At 41.8% G+C, this 21,071-nt stretch overlaps 1 protein-coding gene across 1 annotated transcript in view; it reads left to right on the forward strand.

Annotated features, from left to right (window-relative positions):
* Window positions 1-21,071, forward strand: part of TLL1 (tolloid like 1) — a 519,202-nt gene that overhangs the window by 398,010 nt on the left and 100,121 nt on the right. Inside the window, exon 17 of the mRNA XM_069243956.1 lies at window positions 12,909-13,034. Coding sequence (XP_069100057.1) covers window positions 12,909-13,034 — 126 coding nt within the window. The remainder of the gene's footprint in view (window positions 1-12,908; window positions 13,035-21,071) is intronic.

Here is a 21,071-nt window from a genome sequence, read left to right on the forward strand (position 1 = left end):
GTAACTGGCATCTGTGATAATATATCCCGAACTGTATTTTTTTAAGGTTTTCAATATTTCCCAAGAAATTCCTTCACAATAAAGAGGCATGATGCCACAGGCTGGGCACCTCTACAAGTTCACGGAACTTCTCAGTGAATTCAACCATCCTCTTTGATGTACCAGTATAGTTACATGACCATGTCGATAACTGCTCTTCTCACCGTCTACAGTGTGCTACAAGTCAAACATGAGAAGCTCATCTAGTCCTGATGTTTCCATTCTGGAACTCGTAGTTTTGTTTTTCACTTTTCAAAAGCAAGACTGTTAGACATAGAACAATACAGAATGTATGTGCTGCTGATTTCTGATCAGAGATGAATTGAGAGCACTGCATAAAACCCAAATGATAGTTGTGCAGGCCTGTCCAAGTTGGCTAGAAACCAGCAATGCCCTCCCGCCTTACCTGTGAGCTGCCTTGTGAATGTGAACATTTTTGGGAAGCTTTTGGGTAGGTAAGCAGAAGTTGTTGACTGTCCCTGCTTCTCATGAATGAATGGTACATTTGACCATGTTTCTCAGGCATGGACACAGTCTTTTGCATTGAATGCAGCTGCTCTGTAGTCCGTTATGCATTTTTCATACATGAAAGCAATGATGTGGTATTCAGGTAGGGGGTCAATCAGAATGCCTGCCTACTCTTACTGGGTCATTCATCAGTGCCAGCTGACAGAGCTCTCCCCCGGTATGGGTGAGCTTACAAATACATGAAGACTAAGCGCCTGATTTAGTTTGGCGGAAGGGGTTACTCCATCACAAATGTGATGGACGTCCCATCTGGCGTATTACCGTTCCATTAAGGCCTGTGGAGTTTGTAACATGGCGGACAGGATATCCGTCATGTTTGTGATGGAGTAATCCCTCTGTCAAACTCTATATCAGGCCCTAAGTGTCACTGTGACTACACTATTCATCTGTAATAGACTATTGCCAGTGAGTAGTCACATATTTTCCATAATATATGTATGTTCTAATGTTAAACTGCACCTGTAAAAAGAAAAGAAAATATAGCAGATTATAGGATGGTAATCCTATTACACAGCGCTCAGTACACACACTTTGCTGTGTTGCACATAACAGAGTTCACCAGTAGTCAGTTTTAAGTAACAAAATATATTCATCCAGTAAGAGTGAAAAAGACAGCTGACCTTACTAGGACTGAAAAATGACCCACAAAACACACCACATGTTATCAGTAAGTGCTAAATACCCTGAGCCATTTTATGTTGTAATATGATATGTGAATATAATGTCATGCCATTTGGGTAAGTATCCTTATTAAAAGTGAGGTCCCCAGCAGCCTCGTTTAATTTTCTCTTTATAATTGTGCAGGATAGGGTGCCACTTTTGCTTAAATCTAAACAACTAAGTATTGTGATTTATTTCTCATAACAATCATCTGACTAACATACACAGGACTGACATAGATTGTTTCAATATTTTGTCATGCATCTCCACACTTACTTTCCCAACCAGTCAAAGCTCATTTAGCCTTATTGCCTCCCAGTTTCTCAACTGTAGAATTCATTCTCCAAGATTATTCTTTTTTTTTCGATTACTTTTACAAGTGTCTAGCTGATATCCTTATTCTGCTTAAGCCCATGCTAAGCTCCGTACATACATCTGTTTTCTGTTGTGTGTGTGTATTTAGGCAGCCTTGAGAAGAAAACATGCTGTTAAAATGAGTTCCATCAAGGGTATTGTAACGCAACTTTCACCGTCCTTTCCTCTGAAACAGCTCCACATGGTCATGGTGCGGCAGTGAGAGGGTCTTTCTGCAGAGCAGACGCTGTTGGAAATAGACTGTTTTAGTGCTTAACATCCTCAAAATAAAAGTTGACTACAAAACTATGCTTTTCTAATATATTTACGGAGGAAAGCCACAGCCCAAACTCAAAATGAGACATTCAACAGTCTAATTGTTTTATCCAAGCCTTCTTTGGGTGGCTGTGTAAGTTGAGTACAATGAGGCTAGCACCTGACCAAGGCGGTGCTCTCTACTACAAAACCTACACTTTTCTACCACAGACTAATGTAATAAAACCCAGATGGCCTTCTTGCGTGTGCATCATGGCTGAAGTCCAAGACTGGCTTGTGTCGTGTTTATCACTGTCTTTTGCTTTTGTTTCCCGTTTGTTCCCACTTTTTATAACTCCCAAATTACTCAGAAGAATCTTCAAAGCAAATATATAATATCTTCCCACCACCCTCTAAACATTTGTCCTTCGTATGGGTAAACATTAGTCATGGATTAAACACTTTCAGTGTAGACCCTTTTATGGCCATTTCAACGTCATGGTGCGCTGAGTGTGTGTGGGGGCGGGGAGGATCTGTGTGTAGGTATGTGTAATATGCCTGCTGCAAACGGAAGCATTACCAGTCACATTAAAAGCCAGGAAATGCAAGCAGCATCTTTTTTTCTCAGCACTTTTAAGATACAAAGACATTTATTTTCTTTCGCACTCTGTGCACGTCTGGTTATCTCTTAATTAACATAGTTGTAATTATTATTGCTTAGCTCAACTATGTTCCATTATTCTTCGGTTGAGGGAAAATTACAGCGATCTTGACTGTAATTCCAAAAGTACTTCTACAAAACCATTTCTGTTATCATCCAACTCTATTAAAAGATAATTGTGCTGAATAATAACACTCTTGTTTCAGACAAACGTTTATTATTTCAGGCACTTTTGCAAATGGAACGCAAGATTGCTTTTATAATGTCGTTTTTGATAAGGGTTAAATGTTAAGTCAGCTTTTCAAACCATTACATTTCACCTTCCTTTTTGCTCAAATTGCTTGTTTGCTTGCCTGGTGCTTGTTTAAGGGAAATGTCAATAAAGAACTGTGCCAATTTCCTGTTTCAATCAGTTTCCACATAGTCTGCAGTATTGCCAACAGAGCAGGAAGTGATGCCCTTGCCTTTAAGCACTGGAACTTAGAAGGATGCGTGCTATCGATTTGTTACTATTTAACTTCATGTAACCCAACAATTAGTCACTTCTCCAAGTCTTTATACAAAGCAATTTTCATTGCTTTCCTGTGATTTCTCTTAAACTGAAGAGAACATCATTCACACACTACATGCAGTTGTGACACAGTATTGATTCTCGTTAGGAGGAGCGCACTTAAACAGAGTTTATACAGCACAAGGTAAATACAACTAGAGATATTTGTGCATTGTTTCTCAAGCCATTGATCATCTGGGTGCCTACCAATTTCAAACAGTTTCTTACAGTCTACAGAAAAGGAGGAGGTAGAAAATTAACTAAACATAGGAATCCATTCATCCATCCATCGAGCTACCTATATAAATAGGTTCTTATAAATAGCTGGTGATCACCCTACATTGTTTCTTGGTGCTTTTGATAACAAATATGTAGTGTGCTAGGAAAAGCAGCTAAGGCTTAAACAGCACTATTTGTAATAATTTTCACAACTATTGAATAGCAAAATATGTTCAGAAGTAATTTCAGAATCGCTATTTGGAAATAATGAGTTTTGGGTTTCCCTTCCAAATAGTCGTTCTGACTCTGCTTCATCAATGTATTGCAACTGTAATCTGGTTCCAAATATATAAAACGTTTCTGATTTGCAAATTGGGGTGGTAACTTATTCACAAAGAGGGGGGTGTCCGTTTTGGACCCTTTCCCTTTTGTAAATCTTTAAAAAAGTATCCAGGAGAGTAGGCGGTGGTCCTGTGACCACTGGGGCCTCTCACTGAAACTATTTACAAAAAGTAAATCTTTAGTTTTAAACACAATCCTGTTGCCTTTAAGGCAATAGGCAGTATTGAAAAATGATGATTTATTTACTGTATAGTGGCCAATCAGAGGTTGTCTTAAATTGTGACCTGCCTAATGAATATTAATTAGGCAGGCTGTTCAGTGACCACCTGTGATTCAGTATTTTGTGAATTGACCTATTTATGCATAGGTCAGTTCACAAAATACTATTCCATTTGCGAAACCTCAGTACGCAATTTGCAAACACTTTTTGCAAATGCCTCAAAGTTTTTAAGAAGAACAGAAGAGCTGGCAAGAAGAATATTTAGTGACTTTCGAGTGCAAAACATTATTTGCTGAGGAAAATGCAATGCATAGTGCAATTATTTTTTATAGATGTACTTTCATACACACAGAACCATAACTGTTGTCAACGCCCTGTTGAAGAAACCCAAAGCAGATCCAGATAACCCCATCAACTACCGACCCATCTCCCTCCTCCCCTTTCCAGCGAAGGTCATCGAAAAAAATCGCGAACAGCCAACTCTCCCGCTACCTGGAAGACAGCAAAGCGCTCAATGCCTCCCAATCCGTATTTCGCAAAAACCACAAGTGAGACCGCACTCATTGCTGCCACAGATGACATCAGGACCATGCTCGACAAAGGCGAAACCGCAGCTCTCATCCTCTTGGACCTTTCCGCAGCTTTTGACACCATCTGTCACCACACCCTTCGAACACGCCTCCACAACACCGGGATCCATGGCAACGCCCTTGACTGGATCTCCTCTTTCCTCTCCGGCAGAATCCAGAGAGTCCGCCTTCCGCCCTACCTGTCTGAATCCTCCGAAACCATCTGTGGCGTCCCTCAAGGGTTTCAACGTTTACATGGCTTCCCTCACCAACATTGCACGATCCCACAACATCAACATAGTATCCTACGCAGACGACACCCAGCTGATCATCTCCCTCACAAAAGACCCCGCAACAGCCAGAAACAACCTGCACAAGGGACTTCACACTATCGCCGACTGGATGGAATTAAGCCGCCTCAAGCTAAACACAGTCAAACCAGTGGTTCTCATCCTCGGCAGCAACCTCTCTGCCTGGAACGACTCCTGGTGACCTACGTCCCTCGGAGCCGGCCCCACCCCCACCACCCAAGTACGGAACCTGGGCATCATCCTCGACTCAGCACTCAGCATGACTCAGCAGGTCAACGTAGTCTCCTCTTCCTGCTACAACACCCTCTGCATGCTCCGCAAGATTTTCAAGTGGATTCCTGTCGAAACCAGAAAAACAGTCACCCACGCCCTAGTCAGCAGCTGACTGGACTTCGGTAACACGCTCTATGCAGGAACCACGGCCAAACTACAAAAGAAAATGCAGCGCATCCAAAACGCCTCCGCCCAACTCATCCTTGACGTCCCACGCCGCAACCACATCTCAGCCCATCTCAGAGAACTACACTGGCTACCCGTATCAAAGAGGATCACCCTCAAACTACTCACCCACGCACACAAAGACATACACAACACAGGTCCGGCCTATCTCAACGACAGACTCACCTTCCACAACCCCGCCCGCCAACTCTGCTCCACCAGCCTCGCCCTCGTCTCCGTCCCCCGTATTCACTGCTCCACCACCGGAGGAAGATCCTTCTCTTACCTCGCCGCCAAAATCTGGAACTCCCTACTGCTCCAACTACGCCAGATCCAAGACCTCCTGGCCTTCAGAAAACGCCTCAAGACATGGCTCTTCGACCACTAACTCCCTCCCGCGCCTTGAGACCCTAACGGGTGAGTAGCGCGCTTTATAACTTGTTTGATTGTTTGACTGATTGATTCTGGTTGTTGAATCCTAAACTTATCCTTGCTGCAGTGTACTTAACAGGCTGAAGTCTGCTCAAAGGGAGATCTGAGTAGACTAAAATACTGTAATGAAGACAGAAGTGGGCAAAAACATTTACAACTATGATCCTGATTATTGTTTCTGCATCTTGCATCAATCATTCATTCACAAAAATGCATACAGATTCAGGTTATGATAATTCATAGCAGACATGCCTGCATGTGTGCATGAATGCTTGCACAATCCCAAACACACACACATGCAAATGATGTATGACAGTTCTTACCCTTAAATGGACAGCACTGAGTTCACAGGCAAGGTGCATAAATTAGTTCTCCAATTCAGCTGAATTAACTAGCCATTTGTTTGGTTTCCACCTCCAATCATTCAGTCATTATTCCCTGGAAGTTCTAAATAAGCATTACTGATAATAACCATGTGGGGGCAGGATTATTTCCTGGGTGCACGTTTGTGCTTATAATTGTTACTCAATTACTTGTGACCCAGATTTGAAATTAAATATGTTGTCCATCAAAAACTATCTCAACCGTGTACTTAGGTATGACTGTTTTGGAAACAGTGGCTTTACAACCTGCAATAAGTAATTTGCAGGATGAAGTGCTTCTATTTTGCCAGAATATATACCTAAAAGTGGTAGTCTGAAATGTTGAATGTTTCGGTATTACATTTATAAAATGATTTCTTTTTTTAAACAGATTTTATTGCTTTTCAACTTCACATACAAGGTACATGCCCGAAGAGGGCTCAATCTAATTTGTATATTGACGTTGATTGCATGTAAAACATCAGATTATGGACATCCATAGCATAATTAATTTAGGATGAAATATAGTAGCACAGCATGCAATAGGATCAGTTCAACACATTAAAAGTGGTGTAAGCACTGATTGTATGTGACCAAACTACTATCAGTCCTGGAAAACTCCCCCCATAGGGTGTGTCCTAGTGTGAGCTTGCTCTAATCAATATGTTTACTGATGTAATTGTGGGGTCCGAAAGGGAGATCATGCAGCAATGCATGATGAGGTGCGATCCTTTGTGTATAGAAATTCGATGTTTCATCCCTAAAGAATAAGCAGTGTTGTATATAGGACGTCCTCTCATAAGTATAGCCATTAGGATGATGGGCTGAGCTCAGGGGGCACCCTGGTGGCCATCAGTTGAGGCAGCTATTACATATTGATAGCACCCTGTCCGTCGTGGTTCTGCTAGTCCGGACTTCCAGTGTTTACGGATAGCTGCTGTAAAGGCCCCATGGAGAATGAAGTGGCCCCTGGGAGATCGTAGCGAAGGTGGAACTCTTCGAAACATAGCAGATCCCCCTCCTCAAAGAGTGTCCCCAGTGCTGTTGCTCCTGCCTCTTGCCAAGTCTCTAGCCTCCTCCAATACTCTCCATGGGGTAACTCCTCCAGAATACGCAGTGGTATGTCAGGGGAATATGGAGAGCAAATTTGCGCCTTTTTTAAGGCTTCTCGTCCAGCAGCGCTGCATAACTCAAAATTCAGCGATATCTTTGGCTTAGAATTCCTGGAGCCTAAGGAGAACCCTAGCCATACAGCAGGCTCAAAGGTTGTATGGGGTATCTCTCTGCCCGGCTGCAATCTGCTGGCCACCTAATGAGTATTTGTAAAATGATTTCTTATATATGAAAATTAAGATCGGTAGAGTAACGTGCAACAGTTTTCTGATTTGTGCATGTAGACAATTAGACCTTAGCTTGAAATTATATTTTTTGGAAGATTTTAGCACCATGTAATGAGTTAATAGAAAGGATAGTGAGCATCAATTAACACATGCAATCAAGCCCTTTATACTGGTTGAAAATTAGCCCACTACTAGACTCATTGTATACACTTATTAAATGTCCCAAATTCAAATCCATTTTCCAAAAATAAACCTAGACAGAAAATTACCTTCACCCAGACACTGGCACATGTAAATTATTTGATATTACACATAGTAGAGTTCCATTAAGAGTAATGCTTTGTGGTTGGATCCAGCAGGCTCTCCAAGAGATCAGTCAATGCAGGCTTACAAGTGAGCAGGCCTGAAGAAAGACAGCTGGCCATGTGGTATAGAGTGATTATTTTTTCAAGCATTTTGCTTTGGACAATTAAAATTACAGGATGAGTGGACGTTGGGCAAGCGTTTGGGATCTGCTTGAAGGTATTTTGAAGTGTTGGGTGAGATTTGTTTGTCTTAGGAGTTCTACTATTGCTCTGTACGTTAAGGCAGAATTGAATGGTGTAGCAATCTCTGTGATAATGTTCACGGTGAATTCTTTAATCCAAATACTATAATTTATTGTATGTATTTGCTATAGTCTAGACTTCACTCAAAAGGACAGTAGAGTGTTTTTTCAAGAACATCTTCATTGTAGAGGCCTTTCAAACATGAGGGTCTGTACTTCATTCTGAGTCACCATTAAACTAGAGAAATCAGAAAGTATTAGTGGGTGTCAGTAAAAAGATATAACTCAGAGAGTACTAGACCACATACTGGACTGATTGTTTACATGCTTCAATATAGTATTCATATTTATAGGTTTAGGCACGGGGATATTCAGTGATTTGTCCATGGTCATCTAATGACTGGAGAAAGCTAGAAGTATAAAGTGTTCCTAGTTATGAACATCAGAAGCTTAGCCATTAGGCCAGATCACCTAGCAGCAAACTAGTGACCACCATTAGCTGATGTTTAGCTTTGATGATCAGTGGTTAGTGAATTGCCTATGTTGGACTCACTAGATTGAAGGGGGTGAAGACGACTTGAGGTGGGGATTTTCATGAAAGAAAGAGGATGCTGGCTATTGTTTGATAATGTCTTAGAAATCCCTAAGTTTGGGTGATGAGGTCCTTGTAATGCTAAACACCAGAGTGTTGTCCTTTAGGGATTCTGAGTGTGCATTATTTATATAATCTTGATACATTCTTTTGCAGGGTTTATTGTTCACAGTTTTCTGCTGAATAATATATCTTCTTGGAAATTTTTAAAAGGCAATGGTTCCTTGTTAGTCGTGTCTTGCACTACTTTAATTTTGCATTGATCATTTTCATCTACATGATGCATTCTAGCTTGCAACCGACTTGTTCACCAATGACTTATTCAGTGTTGAACTATTTGTATGAAGTGTTTTGGATGTGTCTTTTGTGCAACTATGAGAAGTGTCAAAGTTTGTGCAGAGAGACAAGGAGATAAGGCATCCAAGTGGGGGATATACAAGTTATACACTTTTTAACATTGTCTATATCACCTTCTTTAATGTTCTAGCAAAAGCTATGGTTATGTTTTTCTCAGTACATATGTCAATATCAGGAAGAGGCTTGACCAATATATGATTTTCATTTGAAGTACTGCTACTAGATTAAATAGTACCATAACCTATGATGCTCAAATAAGATGTTTTGCATTTCACTGGTCTTGGTGTAGGCTAGCCTTAACACTTCTCTGAAAAACATTGTTTAAGCCTGCTTATCTCTTTTATACATCTATATTTTGATATTCCCTTTCTTTTCAGAAAAAATAAACATTTGGAAAGTGCAATTGTTTTTGAAAGCACTGAGGTTTTATTGTCCCTTAACAGACTGAGCATTGATAGATAGTAGAAACAATAGTGGAGTGTAGGGCTCTTAGCAGGAATTGCAATCTGGAAATTGAATCACCCCAGCTAGGAAGTAAATATTCAAATATTTAATGAACACTGGGTTTTACATACTGCCTACAGTTTCAGTTCTTAAAACCTTTACAGAGTATGTCCTTATTTCTTTTTAATCACCTTCAATATGTTCCTAGTGTCTAGAAGAGCAATAACCGTATTAGAATAATAGGTTAGTGTGTTATGCTCTAGATGCTTAGATGTTTTAGTGACCATGTTTGGGTGCCAGTCTGGCTTCCTCATCCTTTCTTTTGTTTGATGGTTTTAAACTATGAGTGGCCGTCCGTCTAACAACTCCCAAGTAAATGTCCTAAGATGTCTCGGTTGTAATTTTATAAATGGACCATGGCAATAGAATTGGTGCAAGTCCATCATCCTGACTGCTACTCACTTTAATAAGTGAAGTGAAGGCCCCCCACTGGTTCCCAATCAAGGAACATTACTAATCTCAATTCACTCTCTATGTCATCTGCAAATCATTGAACAGACACAACTCTTGATACGTATGAAGAATTTGGTCCTCTACTTGTTGACAAAGCACTATAAAAAGGCAAGGCTATACGCACTTAAATTCTTATATCTTCATTGATCTCAAGCCTGTCTTCTTGAAGTGTGATGTTTGAAGGCAATTGAAACTATACAGCTACAAAATACCCATCCCTGATGGGAACTTAGAAGTTTCAGTTACATTTCCCTAATATTTTGAAGGATTTGCAAATTAGCACAAGAACTACACAAAACCCAAATTAAAAAACGAAGATTAAACCCATTTTTTCTGATTGACAGAGAAAAGTCTGAGATACCACTTTACAACTGAAACATGCAAGCACAAAAGTGCAGGAAACAGGCAGATATAGTATGAGGTAATAGATATATATGAGTTTGAACGAGATGTTTCATTTAGCCTTCTTTACAGCTTAACACAAAATATACAACAAAATACACATCACAACATGCCCTCAAAATTACTACCTTACCACAATGATAATAATAGTAGACCATTTCAGTAATTGGCCCACAACAAAATGTTCTGGTGTACAACTGAGCTAGTGTAGTTTCACAGTAAAGTACATTTGAAAACACGTCTTCAGTAATTGACATATAAATGCTAGCTGATTCTAGCAGTTGTATTCAATTTTTGTAACACATTTTCTACTTTGGTTTTAAACTAAAATAAGTCTCTTCACTTAAGGATCTACCAGGTATGCTTTAAAGCTTGTTGCTTCTATTTGAAATCCAGCTTTCATAAAATAGTGGGATTACCAATTATTCTTGCCCAGTTTGAATTAAACCTGAACCTTTTTCCTGTTTATTATAGCTCATCACACAGCAGTTAGCATTTGCTTTATCACTAACATGCTAAATGTTCCTGTTTGTGGTCCCTGCATAACATTCCTAAATGGCTGTTATAAGCTTGGTCTACACAAAAGACCTGTTTAGATGCTTTTTAACATAATTTTTGCAGTGTCTGTTGTTCACAGATATTGGTATTTCTTGCCAGCAATGCATGTTTATCAGTTTATATGTCGGTAAGTTTTTAACAAACATGCACAGGTTGTTAAATTGTTTGGCCTGAATATCACACCTTGTATGTCATTGTAAAACGTTTTGATTTATACACAGTTGCTACATCTCGCATGTTTAACTTAATCTTCAACATATTTTACCTTTTCAAACTATAGAAAATATTGTCCTTATGAAATGGTCATGTTAATTCACTAGCTCAGTGGATGGCAATGATTAGCCCTTAGGTAAAGTGCCCATGTCTTTGTTCCTCTAACATCTTGTACATGGAAGAAAAATGTATCTGTTTTAGTATATATTACTTCCCAGTACTTAATGTAATCGAGTGCAGACATGGACAAAGTTGCTGAAAATTTAGTCTCGAATCCAGGCTTCAGCACCTGACCAAAGAAAATGTGTGATTGTTGATCAATTAATTGTGGATCAATTACTTTGTTTCTTGATTGTAGCTATGAATAATGTAAATGTGCAAAAATAAAGCACATGTAAAGTGTTCTCGCTAATTCTTTCCCTGTAACTTCTATCCAACCTCCTCTTTACACCTTGCCTTCTATAACAATTTGTCTGCTGAATCCCATATACTACCATACACCACGCTGTTCTACAGATAGCGCCCAGAGCTTGACCTACTCTCTTTGCAATAAAAGCCATGATCATTGCTTCTGCTTGCAGGTAGGTCCAAGCTATATAAAATATCCTGGACAAACACTTTCCAGGTAATTAAGTCTTCTTTTGCCCTTCAAATACCTTTTAATATCTAGAAACGGTGGTGTCCGAAGAGCCCTGAGGATAGGCAGAGGGAACAAGGAATTTTAGCGTACTGTCATTATTGTTTAATATACACTTTGTGGTAAATGCAGTAATGGTTCCACGAGGTGTTGAAGAACTGACCTTTCTTGCAGCTGTCTTTTGCTTCTAGGTGTGCAGAAGTAAGCGCAGAGGGGCAAGGTGGTGCTTTAAAAACATTAAATTAATTGAAAAGTCAGCTGTCCTCTGAGTAGATAGAAAAGCCCTGTTACAGAAAAACTAGTCATTAGAAAAGCATTTCTCATAACTATTCAAATATTGTCCAAGGCTGTTACCCTAACCAGTGCAATATTTGTCACTCAAGCTCTGTCTATTCATGATGACTCTATTGTAGTATACCATTATAATCATTAACCCTTTAAAAATAATTATTTATTTTATTAAATAGCAAAAATGAGGACTCTTCAAATCATGTTTACTTTTTAAAGTTGTCTAGGTAACATGATTTCCTTATCGGATAATGTGCCCTGTGTCTAGGAAATTGCCCCAGTTGAGCATGAGAGATTCTCTTCAAGATGTCTAAAGACATGCCCCATAGTTTATAATGCTTCCATCTTATATGTATATTGCAGCATTTGTCACTCAAGCTCTTTCTGTGCGTGATGACTATATTGTAGTATACCATTACTACTATTATAATCATTAGCCCCTTTACAAAAACGTTAATTTTATTAAAGTAGAAAAATGAGGACTATTCAAGTCATGTTTACCTTTTAAAGCTGTGTAGGTAACATGCTTTTCCTCCCCTGAAAAGCTTGAGAGATTCTGTTCAAGTTGTCCAACAAAATGTCCCTCAGTTTTTAATGAGTCCATCTAGTATGTATATTGCAGTATTAGTTACTCAAGTTCTTTCTATCATTTATGACTCTATTGGAGTATGTCAGTACTACATTATAATCGTTATCCTCTTTTAAAAAAAACATTTATTTTAATAAAGTAGCAAAAATGAGAGCTCTTCAAATCAGGTTTACTTTTTAAAGTTATGAACCAGGCTTTTCCTAACAGATAATCTGCCCTGTGTTTGGGAAATCTCCCCTGATAAGCATGAGAGATTCTCTTGAAGTTGTCCAAGGACATGACCCTTAGTTTATAATGCGCCCATCTAATACGTATATTGCAGGAAGATATGTCATGGTGTAAGATTTCAGGCCAAACAAAGATAGGGTAGAACTAAGCTGAGAATAACAAGGTCTTACTTCGCCCTTTTCATGCTATCCTTTACAATGTTTCTGATGTTATTTTTCACGATAAAATTAATTATTGATAACTTTTTTGACCGCCCCCAGACAAAGACGAGTGCTCAAAGGACAATGGCGGCTGTCAGCATGAATGCATAAACACTATTGGGAGCTACATGTGCCAGTGCCGAAATGGGTTCGTCCTACATGAAAATAAGCATGACTGCAAGGAAGGTACAGTAACCCAAGTATTGTAACAACAAATGATCCACACTGGTTTCCACAAAAGTAGATATGGTATAATCGTGTACGCCTCCATTGCTACTTTATATTTATGATTCACAGTACAATCACAAAAACATCAATGTGTTCCCTTTACCAAATGATACAGATACACTGACCCTTATTTGTTCACTTTAAAAGGACATGTTGCTGCATGGAAACTAGATATTGGAAACATTTGTAAAAATGGCCTAGATCTAGCATATTAATTCTAGAAAGTGTTCATCCCCACTGTGTGTGGTTGAGGAACGTGCATTGTCAATTCTCTGGACTCTGGCATATATAGGGGTTAATGAGCAAACTGGAACAGCTGCATTCTGCTGGAGGCTGTGTAGAACTGCACCGGATATATGATATCTCAAATCACCTGTACAGTTTTAGAAGAAATGGTTGATGGGGCAAGATGAGGCTCACAGTCATAAGTGGCACACCTGCCATATTGTCCATGGACAAAGGCTGTGCACAGCAATTTCTGTTGACCTTGGCTGATTTGGGGTGTGTGTCATAATTGTGGTTTCACCCTTCCCTCCCAGCATGAACTGTGGTTTCACTCTTCTCTCCCAGCATGAACTAAACATACTTTGGGCCAGATTTACAATAAACTTGTGCAGTGCGGTGCTGCGCCAAAGTCAGCAGTGCTGCACCAGTTTTGAAACACAGGGATGTGCCCTATTTACTGCGTGTCCCCCTGCACTGGTGCTAAATTAAGCAGCCTGCATCAACGCAGGCATGCTTGCACCACAGTGCAATGGTGTCTGCATTGATGGGTGTGATTGTTTAAGGTCTTCCTTCCTGCACATAAACAATCTAAATTGGCGGTTTTCTATGTGTGCTGCAGAATACAGCACACATGGAAAAAGCAAAAACGAGGCTAAATGAAAGCATTTCTCCTTGTTGCTCCATGCTAACGCCACCCCTGGGGGGGGGTTATGTTTTGGCGTTGCCACAGATATAAAAATTCTTGTAAATCTGGGGCAGCATCAAAAGCAATGGGTGTTGTGGTAGAAATCCCACAGCAATGCCCATTGCATGCCCCCCTGTTGCAGAAGACTGCATCAGGCATATTTACAAGGTGCCGTTAGGCCACAAAAAGTGGCTTAGCACCACCTTGTAAATATGCGTAATGCACAGCGCCACCGAAGCATCACATAAAGTAATGCTCCGGTGGCGATAAGGGACTTGTAAATATACCCCTTTGTGTAATTTTAGGTTTATTGGAAGTAAAGAGAATAGCCTTCAACTATTTCTTGTGCTTGCCTCTTTCACTGGCCACTCAACATACAATAACCATGTTGAAACAAGGTTGTTATTGGTGTGATCTCATTTGAGACATTAGCAGTGATGTCAAGAGGTAGGTCATGAGGTGCAAATGGGATATTCCCCACCCCCACATAGTTTACTGAAAGTTTGTTTAGGTTTTGTTTTGTGACTATGACCTCACATAAACAGTAGATCTTTAGGAATTTCCCATTTTTTATAAGTAAATTATAATTTGTTATGAGTAAAAGTAAACATAACTACTTTCAGTGAAGTTTTTTTTTTTTCGGTGAATACACAAACACATTGATGTATTTGATTCAAATGTGTTTTAGAGTAGACTACTACTATTAATGTTATTATCGCATGACATAAGCTTGTTGTGGTAAAAAGATATCAAAGTCAGAGTGAATTCCTAAAGATATCACGTAAAATAGGTATACTGCAAAGGCAATGACCATTTTTGTGTTTCATTTGGCCACATGCAATCAGGCAAGGAAAAATAAAAATAACCCCCAGAGTTGTTCATACCTCTTAGTGTTTTGTGGTTACCAAAAGACCTGCCATCCAGCCGCACTACTTTTAAAGAGCCATCCACGATTATAGAGGGCCAGTGGAAGGTTTGGCTTTCAGTTCGAAGATGAGTAGGTGCTGTTGCAAGCTGTTGTTAGCTTCTGTCTATGCTTAAAATGAACATCAATGTAATCACTTCCTTTTAGAGCCCCACAATTTGCAGAATTTTACATGAAACGATGCATGCCCTGGGAAAGATATATGTGTACAGGACTACGATGCAGAGAACTAAATTACGATGCAATGTGGAACTTGTAAATTAGAAGAGAAAATTAACCTCTGTTAAACATAGTTATTCCAAACTGTGGAGATAATTTTTTTACATAAATGCCACTACCACAACATTGTCCACAAAGGCTTAGCCATGGAGGTATTTAATTTGCTAAATCTTATTGGTCTAAGTGCATCAACAACCAGATACTTAATTGTTATATGTGCCCCATACACAGACCACCATCTAGCAACAATAACATACCAACGGTGATCAATGACAAAACAGAACCAGGAATATGTGAGGAGGCTATTGAATACATGTAGGTAATATGTTCATGAACTTGTGATTAGCAACAAGAAGATTGGGGGAGCACATTAAATATTATTTACTTCGATCACCTTATACCAAACATTTACAAAATAGAAATGATGTATGATAAGTGTCTTCATTTAATACTTCGTCATTTAATATTCTGATGTTTCCATTTTAATGTAAAACATACATATTCACATCCATTCTTTTGAACCATGACCTGTGTATTACTGGCTCTGTAAATATGCATGTGTATTGTCTAGCATTTTCTCTTTAGCTTTCACAAATCCTGTGGTTCCAAATTTCAAAGCAGTCATTAAAAGGAGATTGCTGGATTAATGCCACTAATGCATTTTCTAAATATGATGAATGGTAACAGGATGTCAGTCGAGCTATACAAAGACGGTTGTTGCGTTAAGTACAGCTCACTGGCCAGGATACTCGTGGCTCTTCATCTGGGCATCAACATTAAAGGCTGAATGTAAAACATCTGTTGCACCTTATCTGTAAAGGAAGGTCAGCATAGAAACACCATTTATGGCAAGTATTTAGTGCTACATGACAGGCGATAGAAATTGATGGCCAGTTAAAACCCTCTCCCTCGCGGCTGGAGTATCCTGTACTAAATTATTTCTGACCATGTGAAAAGATTGTTTTCCAAAATGCATCATTATAAGAACAACCTTGTTGAGCCGCGGGCTGTATACACTGAATCCATATCAAGAGGAAGCAACCTTTGTTGGCTCAATATAATAAGGATGCAATGATGTGCAATATACTAAACCCATATGGGCCCTGGTGTAGAATGCATTAGTAATGGAAATTCCTATGAATTTCACTGGAGCAGAGCTCCACTGTCGAAGCTCCTCTACCAATACCATTGCGATTATTAGGAAATTCCACAAATGGCTTGTCCTCTGAATTTAGGATTTTTCTTCAGATATCGGAGGATTACCTTCCTCCTTTAAATCAGAAACTTAGATCCAAATGTCTCCATGTTTTAACAGTGATTCCATATAAAAATATATCCACTTTCAATTATGAGATGCCCTAGAAATGTGAAGTGCCATTTGTAGAGAAACTGATGCATGCGCCTCGGATTGGGAAATGCTCACTGAGGCTATACGTGAGCCAACAGGAGACATAAGGAGAACTTGTGTTTTTCAGAAGGGCGAGATTTATCCCATGACTGTCTCTTGTGGTGATACTTAAGAGATAGAAGTTACCTGACAAGTTACCTGACAAGTGCTCTGATTGTCATTTTCCTCTCCACACTTCTAGCTTTCAGTGTAATCAATAATGTCAAACACTCAGTGTAGGAAGTTGGCTCTGTATGTGCTATTTCAAAGTAAGGAATAGCATGCACAGAGTCCAAGGGTTCCCCTTAGAGGTAAGATAGTGGCAAAAAGAGATAATACTAATGCTCTATTTTATGGTAGTGTGGTCGAGCAGTAGGCTTATCAAAGGAGTAGTGTTAAGCATTTGTTGTACGTACACACAGGCAATAAATGAGGAACACACACTCAGAGACAAATCCAGCCAATAGGTTTTGTTATAGAAAAATATCTTTTCTTAGTTTACTTTAAGAACCACAGGTTCAAATTTTACATGTAATATCTCATTTGAAAGGTATTGCAGGTAAGTACTTTAGGAACTTTGAATCATTTCATTAGCATGTATACTTTTCACATAAAACACAATAAGCTGTTTTAAAAGTGGACACAGTGCAATTTTCACAGTTCCTGGGGGAGGTAAAGTAATGTTAGTTTTAACAGGTAAGTAAGTCACTTACAGGTTTCAGTTTTTGGTCCAAGGTAGCCCACCGTTGGGGGTTCAGAGCAACCCCAAAGTTACCACACAAGCAGCTCAGGGCCGGTCAGGTGCAGAGGTCAAAGAGGTGCCCAAAACGCATAGGCTTCAATGGAGAGAAGGGGGTGCCCCGGTTCCAGTCTGCCAGCAGGTAAGTACCCACGTCTTCGGAGGGCAGACCAGGGGGGTTTTGTAGGGCACCGGGGGGGACACAGGTCAGCACAAAAAGTACACCCTCAGCAGCGCGGGGGCGGCCGGGTGCAGTGTGCAAACACGCGTCGGGTTTGTAATGGTTTTCAATGAGAGATCAAGGGATCTCTTCAGTGTTGCAGGCAGGCAAGGGGGGGGGCTCCTCGGGGTAGCCACCACCTGGGCAAGGGAGAGGGCCTCCTGGGGGTCACTCCTGCACAGGAGTTCCGTTTCTTTAGGTGTTGGGGGCTGCGGGTGCAGAGTCTTTTCCAGCCGTCGGGAAATGGAGTTCAGGCAGTCGCGGTCAGGGGGAGCCTCGGGATTCCCTCTGCAGGCGTCGCTGTGGGGGTTCAGGGGGGACAACTTTGGTTACTCACAGTCGTAGAGTCTCCGGAGGGTCCTCCCTGAAGCGTTGTTTCTCCACCAGTCGAGTCGGGGTCGCCGGGTGCAGTGTTGCAAGTCTCACGCTTCTTGCGGGGAGTTGCAGGGGTCTTTAAATCTGCTCCTTGAAACAAAGTTGCAGTTCTTTTGGAGCAGTGCCGCTGTCCTCTGGAGTTTCTTGTCTTTCTTGAAGCAGGGCAGTCCTCAGAGGATTCAGAGGTCGCTGGTCCCTTGGAAAGCGTCGCTGGAGCAGGTTTCTTTTGGAAGGCAGGAGACAGGCCGGTAGGACTGGGGCCAAAGCAGTTGGTGTCTTCTGTTCTTCCTCTGCAGGGGTTTTTCAGCTCAGCAGTCTTCTTCTTCAGGTAAGTTGCAGGAATCTAAAGTTTTAGGTTCAGGGGAGCCCTTAAATACTAAATTTAAGGGCGTGTTTAGGTCTGGGGGGTTAGTAGCCAATGGCTACTAGCCCTGAGGGTGGGTACACCCTCTTTGTGCCTCCTCCCAATGGGAGGGGGTCACATCCCTAATCCTATTGGGGGAATCCTCCATCTGCAAGATGGAGGATTTCTAAAAGTTAGAGTCACCTCAGCTCAGGACACCTTAGGGGCTGTCCTGACTGGCCAGTGACTCCTCCTTGTTGTTTTCTTTGTTTCCTCCGACCTTGCCGCCAAAAGTGGGGTCCGTGGCCCTAGGGGGCGGGCAACTCCACTAGCTGGAGTGTCCTGCGGTGCTGTGACAAAGGGGTGAGCCTTTGAGGCTCACCGCCAGGTGTTACAGCTCCTACCTGGGGGAGGTGTTAGCATCTCCACCCAGTGCAGGCTTTGTTACTGGCCTCAGAGTGACAAAGGCACTCTCCCCATGGGGCCAGCAACATGTCTCTAGTGTGGCATGCTGCTGGAACCAGTCAGCCTACACAGATAGTCGGTTAAGGTTTCACGGGGCACCTCTAAGGTGCCCTGTGTGGTGTAGTTTACAATAAAATGTACACTGGCATCAGTGTGCATTTATTGTGCTGAGAAGTTTGATACCAAACTTCCCAGTTTTCAGTGTAGCCATTATGGTGCTGTGGAGTTCGTGTAAAACAGACTCCCAGACCATATACTCTTATGGCTACCCTGCACTTACAATGTCTAAGGTATTGCTTAGACACTGTAGGGGCACAGTGCTCATGCACTGGTGCCCTCACCTATGGTATAGTGCACCCTGCCTTAGGGCTGTAAGGCCTACTAGAGGGGTGACTTATCTATACCTGCATAGGCAGTGAGAGGCTGGCATGGCACCCTGAGGGGAGTGCCATGTCGACTTACTCGTTTTGTTCTCACCAGCACACACAAGCTGGCAAGCAGTGTGTCTGTGCTGAGTGAGGGGTTTCCAGGGTGGCATAAGACATGCTGTAGCCCTTAGAGACCTTCCTTGGCATCAGGGCCCTTGGTACCAGGGGTACCACTTACAAGGGACTTATCTGGATGCCAGGGTGTGCCAATTGTGGATACAAAAGTACAGGTTAGGGAAAGAACACTGGTGCTGGGGCCTGGTTAGCAGGCCTCAGCACACTTTCAATTCAAAACATAGCATCAGCAAAGGCAAAAAGTCAGGGGGTAACCATGCCAAGGAGGCATTTCCTTACACAACCCCCACCCCCCAAACGAAAGAGGATGATACTAACCTTTCCCAAGAGAGTCTTCATTTTCTAAGTGGAAGAACCTGGAAAGGCCATCTGCATTGGCATGGGCACTCCCAGGTCGGTGTTCCACTATAAAGTCCATTCCCTGTAGGGAGATGGACCACCTCAACAGTTTTGGATTTTCACCTTTCATTTGCATCAGCCATCTGAGAGGTCTGTGGTCAGTTTGAACTAGGAAGTGAGTACCAAAGAGGTATGTCTCAACTTCTTCAGGGACCAAACCACAGCAAAGGCCTCTGTAAGGAAATGCCTCCTTGGCATGGTTGCCCCCTGACTTTTTGCCTTTGCTGATGCTATGTTTACCATTGAAAGTGTGCTGAGGCCTGCTAACCAGGCCCCAGCACCAGTGTTCTTTCCCTAACCTGTACTTTTGTATCCACAATTGGCAGACCCTGGCATCCAGATAAGTCCCTTGTAACTGGTACTTCTAGTACCAAGGGCCCTGATGCCAAGGAAGGTCTCTAAGGGCTGCAGCATGTCTTATGCCACCCTGGAGACCTCTCACTCAGCACAGACACCCTGCTTACCAGCTTGTGTGTGCTAGTGAGGACAAAACGAGTAAGTCGACATGGCACTCCCCTCAGGGTGCCATGCCAGCCTCTCACTGCCTATGCAGTATAGGTAAGACACCCCTCTAGCAGGCCTTACAGCCCTAAGGCAGGGTGCACTATACCATAGGTGAGGGTACCAGTGCATGAGCATGGTACCCCTACAGTGTCTAAACAAAACCTTAGACATTGTAAGTGCAGGGTAGCCATAAGAGTATATGGTCTGGGAGTCTGTCAAACACGAACTCCACAGCACCATAATGGCTACACTGAAAACTGGGAAGTTTGGTATCAAACTTCTCAGCACAATAAATGCACACTGATGCCAGTGTACATTTTATTGTAAAATACACCACAGAGGGCACCTTAGAGGTGCCCCCTGAAACTTAACCGACTATCTGTGTAGGCTGACTAGTTTTAGCAGCCTGCCACAAACCGAGACATGTTGCTGGCCCCATGGGGAGAGTGCCTTTGTCACTCTGAGGCCAGTAACAAAGCCTGCACTGGGTGGAGATGCTAACACCTCTCCCAGGCAGGAATTGTCACACCTGGCGGTGAGCCTCAAAGGCTCACCTCCTTTGTGCCAACCCAGCAGGACACTCCAGCTAGTGGAGTTGCCCGCCCCCTCCGGCCAGGCCCCACTTTTGGCGGCAAGGCCGGAGAAAATAATGAGAATAACAAGGAGGAGTCACTGGCCAGTCAGGACAGCCCCTAAGGTGTCCTGAGCTGAGGTGACTCTAACTTTTAGAAATCCTCCATCTTGCAGATGGAGGATTCCCCCAATAGGGTTAGGATTGTGACCCCCTCCCCTTGGGAGGAGGCACAAAGAGGGTGTACCCACCCTCAGGGCTAGTAGCCATTGGCTACTAACCCCCCAGACCTAAACACGCCCTTAAATTTAGTATTTAAGGGCTACCCTGAACCCTAGAAAATTAGATTCCTGCAACTACAAGAAGAAGGACTGCCTAGCTGAAAAACCCCTGCAGAGGAAGACCAGAAGACGACAACTGCCTTGGCTCCAGAAA

Source organism: Pleurodeles waltl, chromosome 1_2 (assembly GCF_031143425.1).
Source record: "Pleurodeles waltl isolate 20211129_DDA chromosome 1_2, aPleWal1.hap1.20221129, whole genome shotgun sequence".
Classification (NCBI taxonomy): domain Eukaryota; kingdom Metazoa; phylum Chordata; class Amphibia; order Caudata; family Salamandridae; genus Pleurodeles; species Pleurodeles waltl.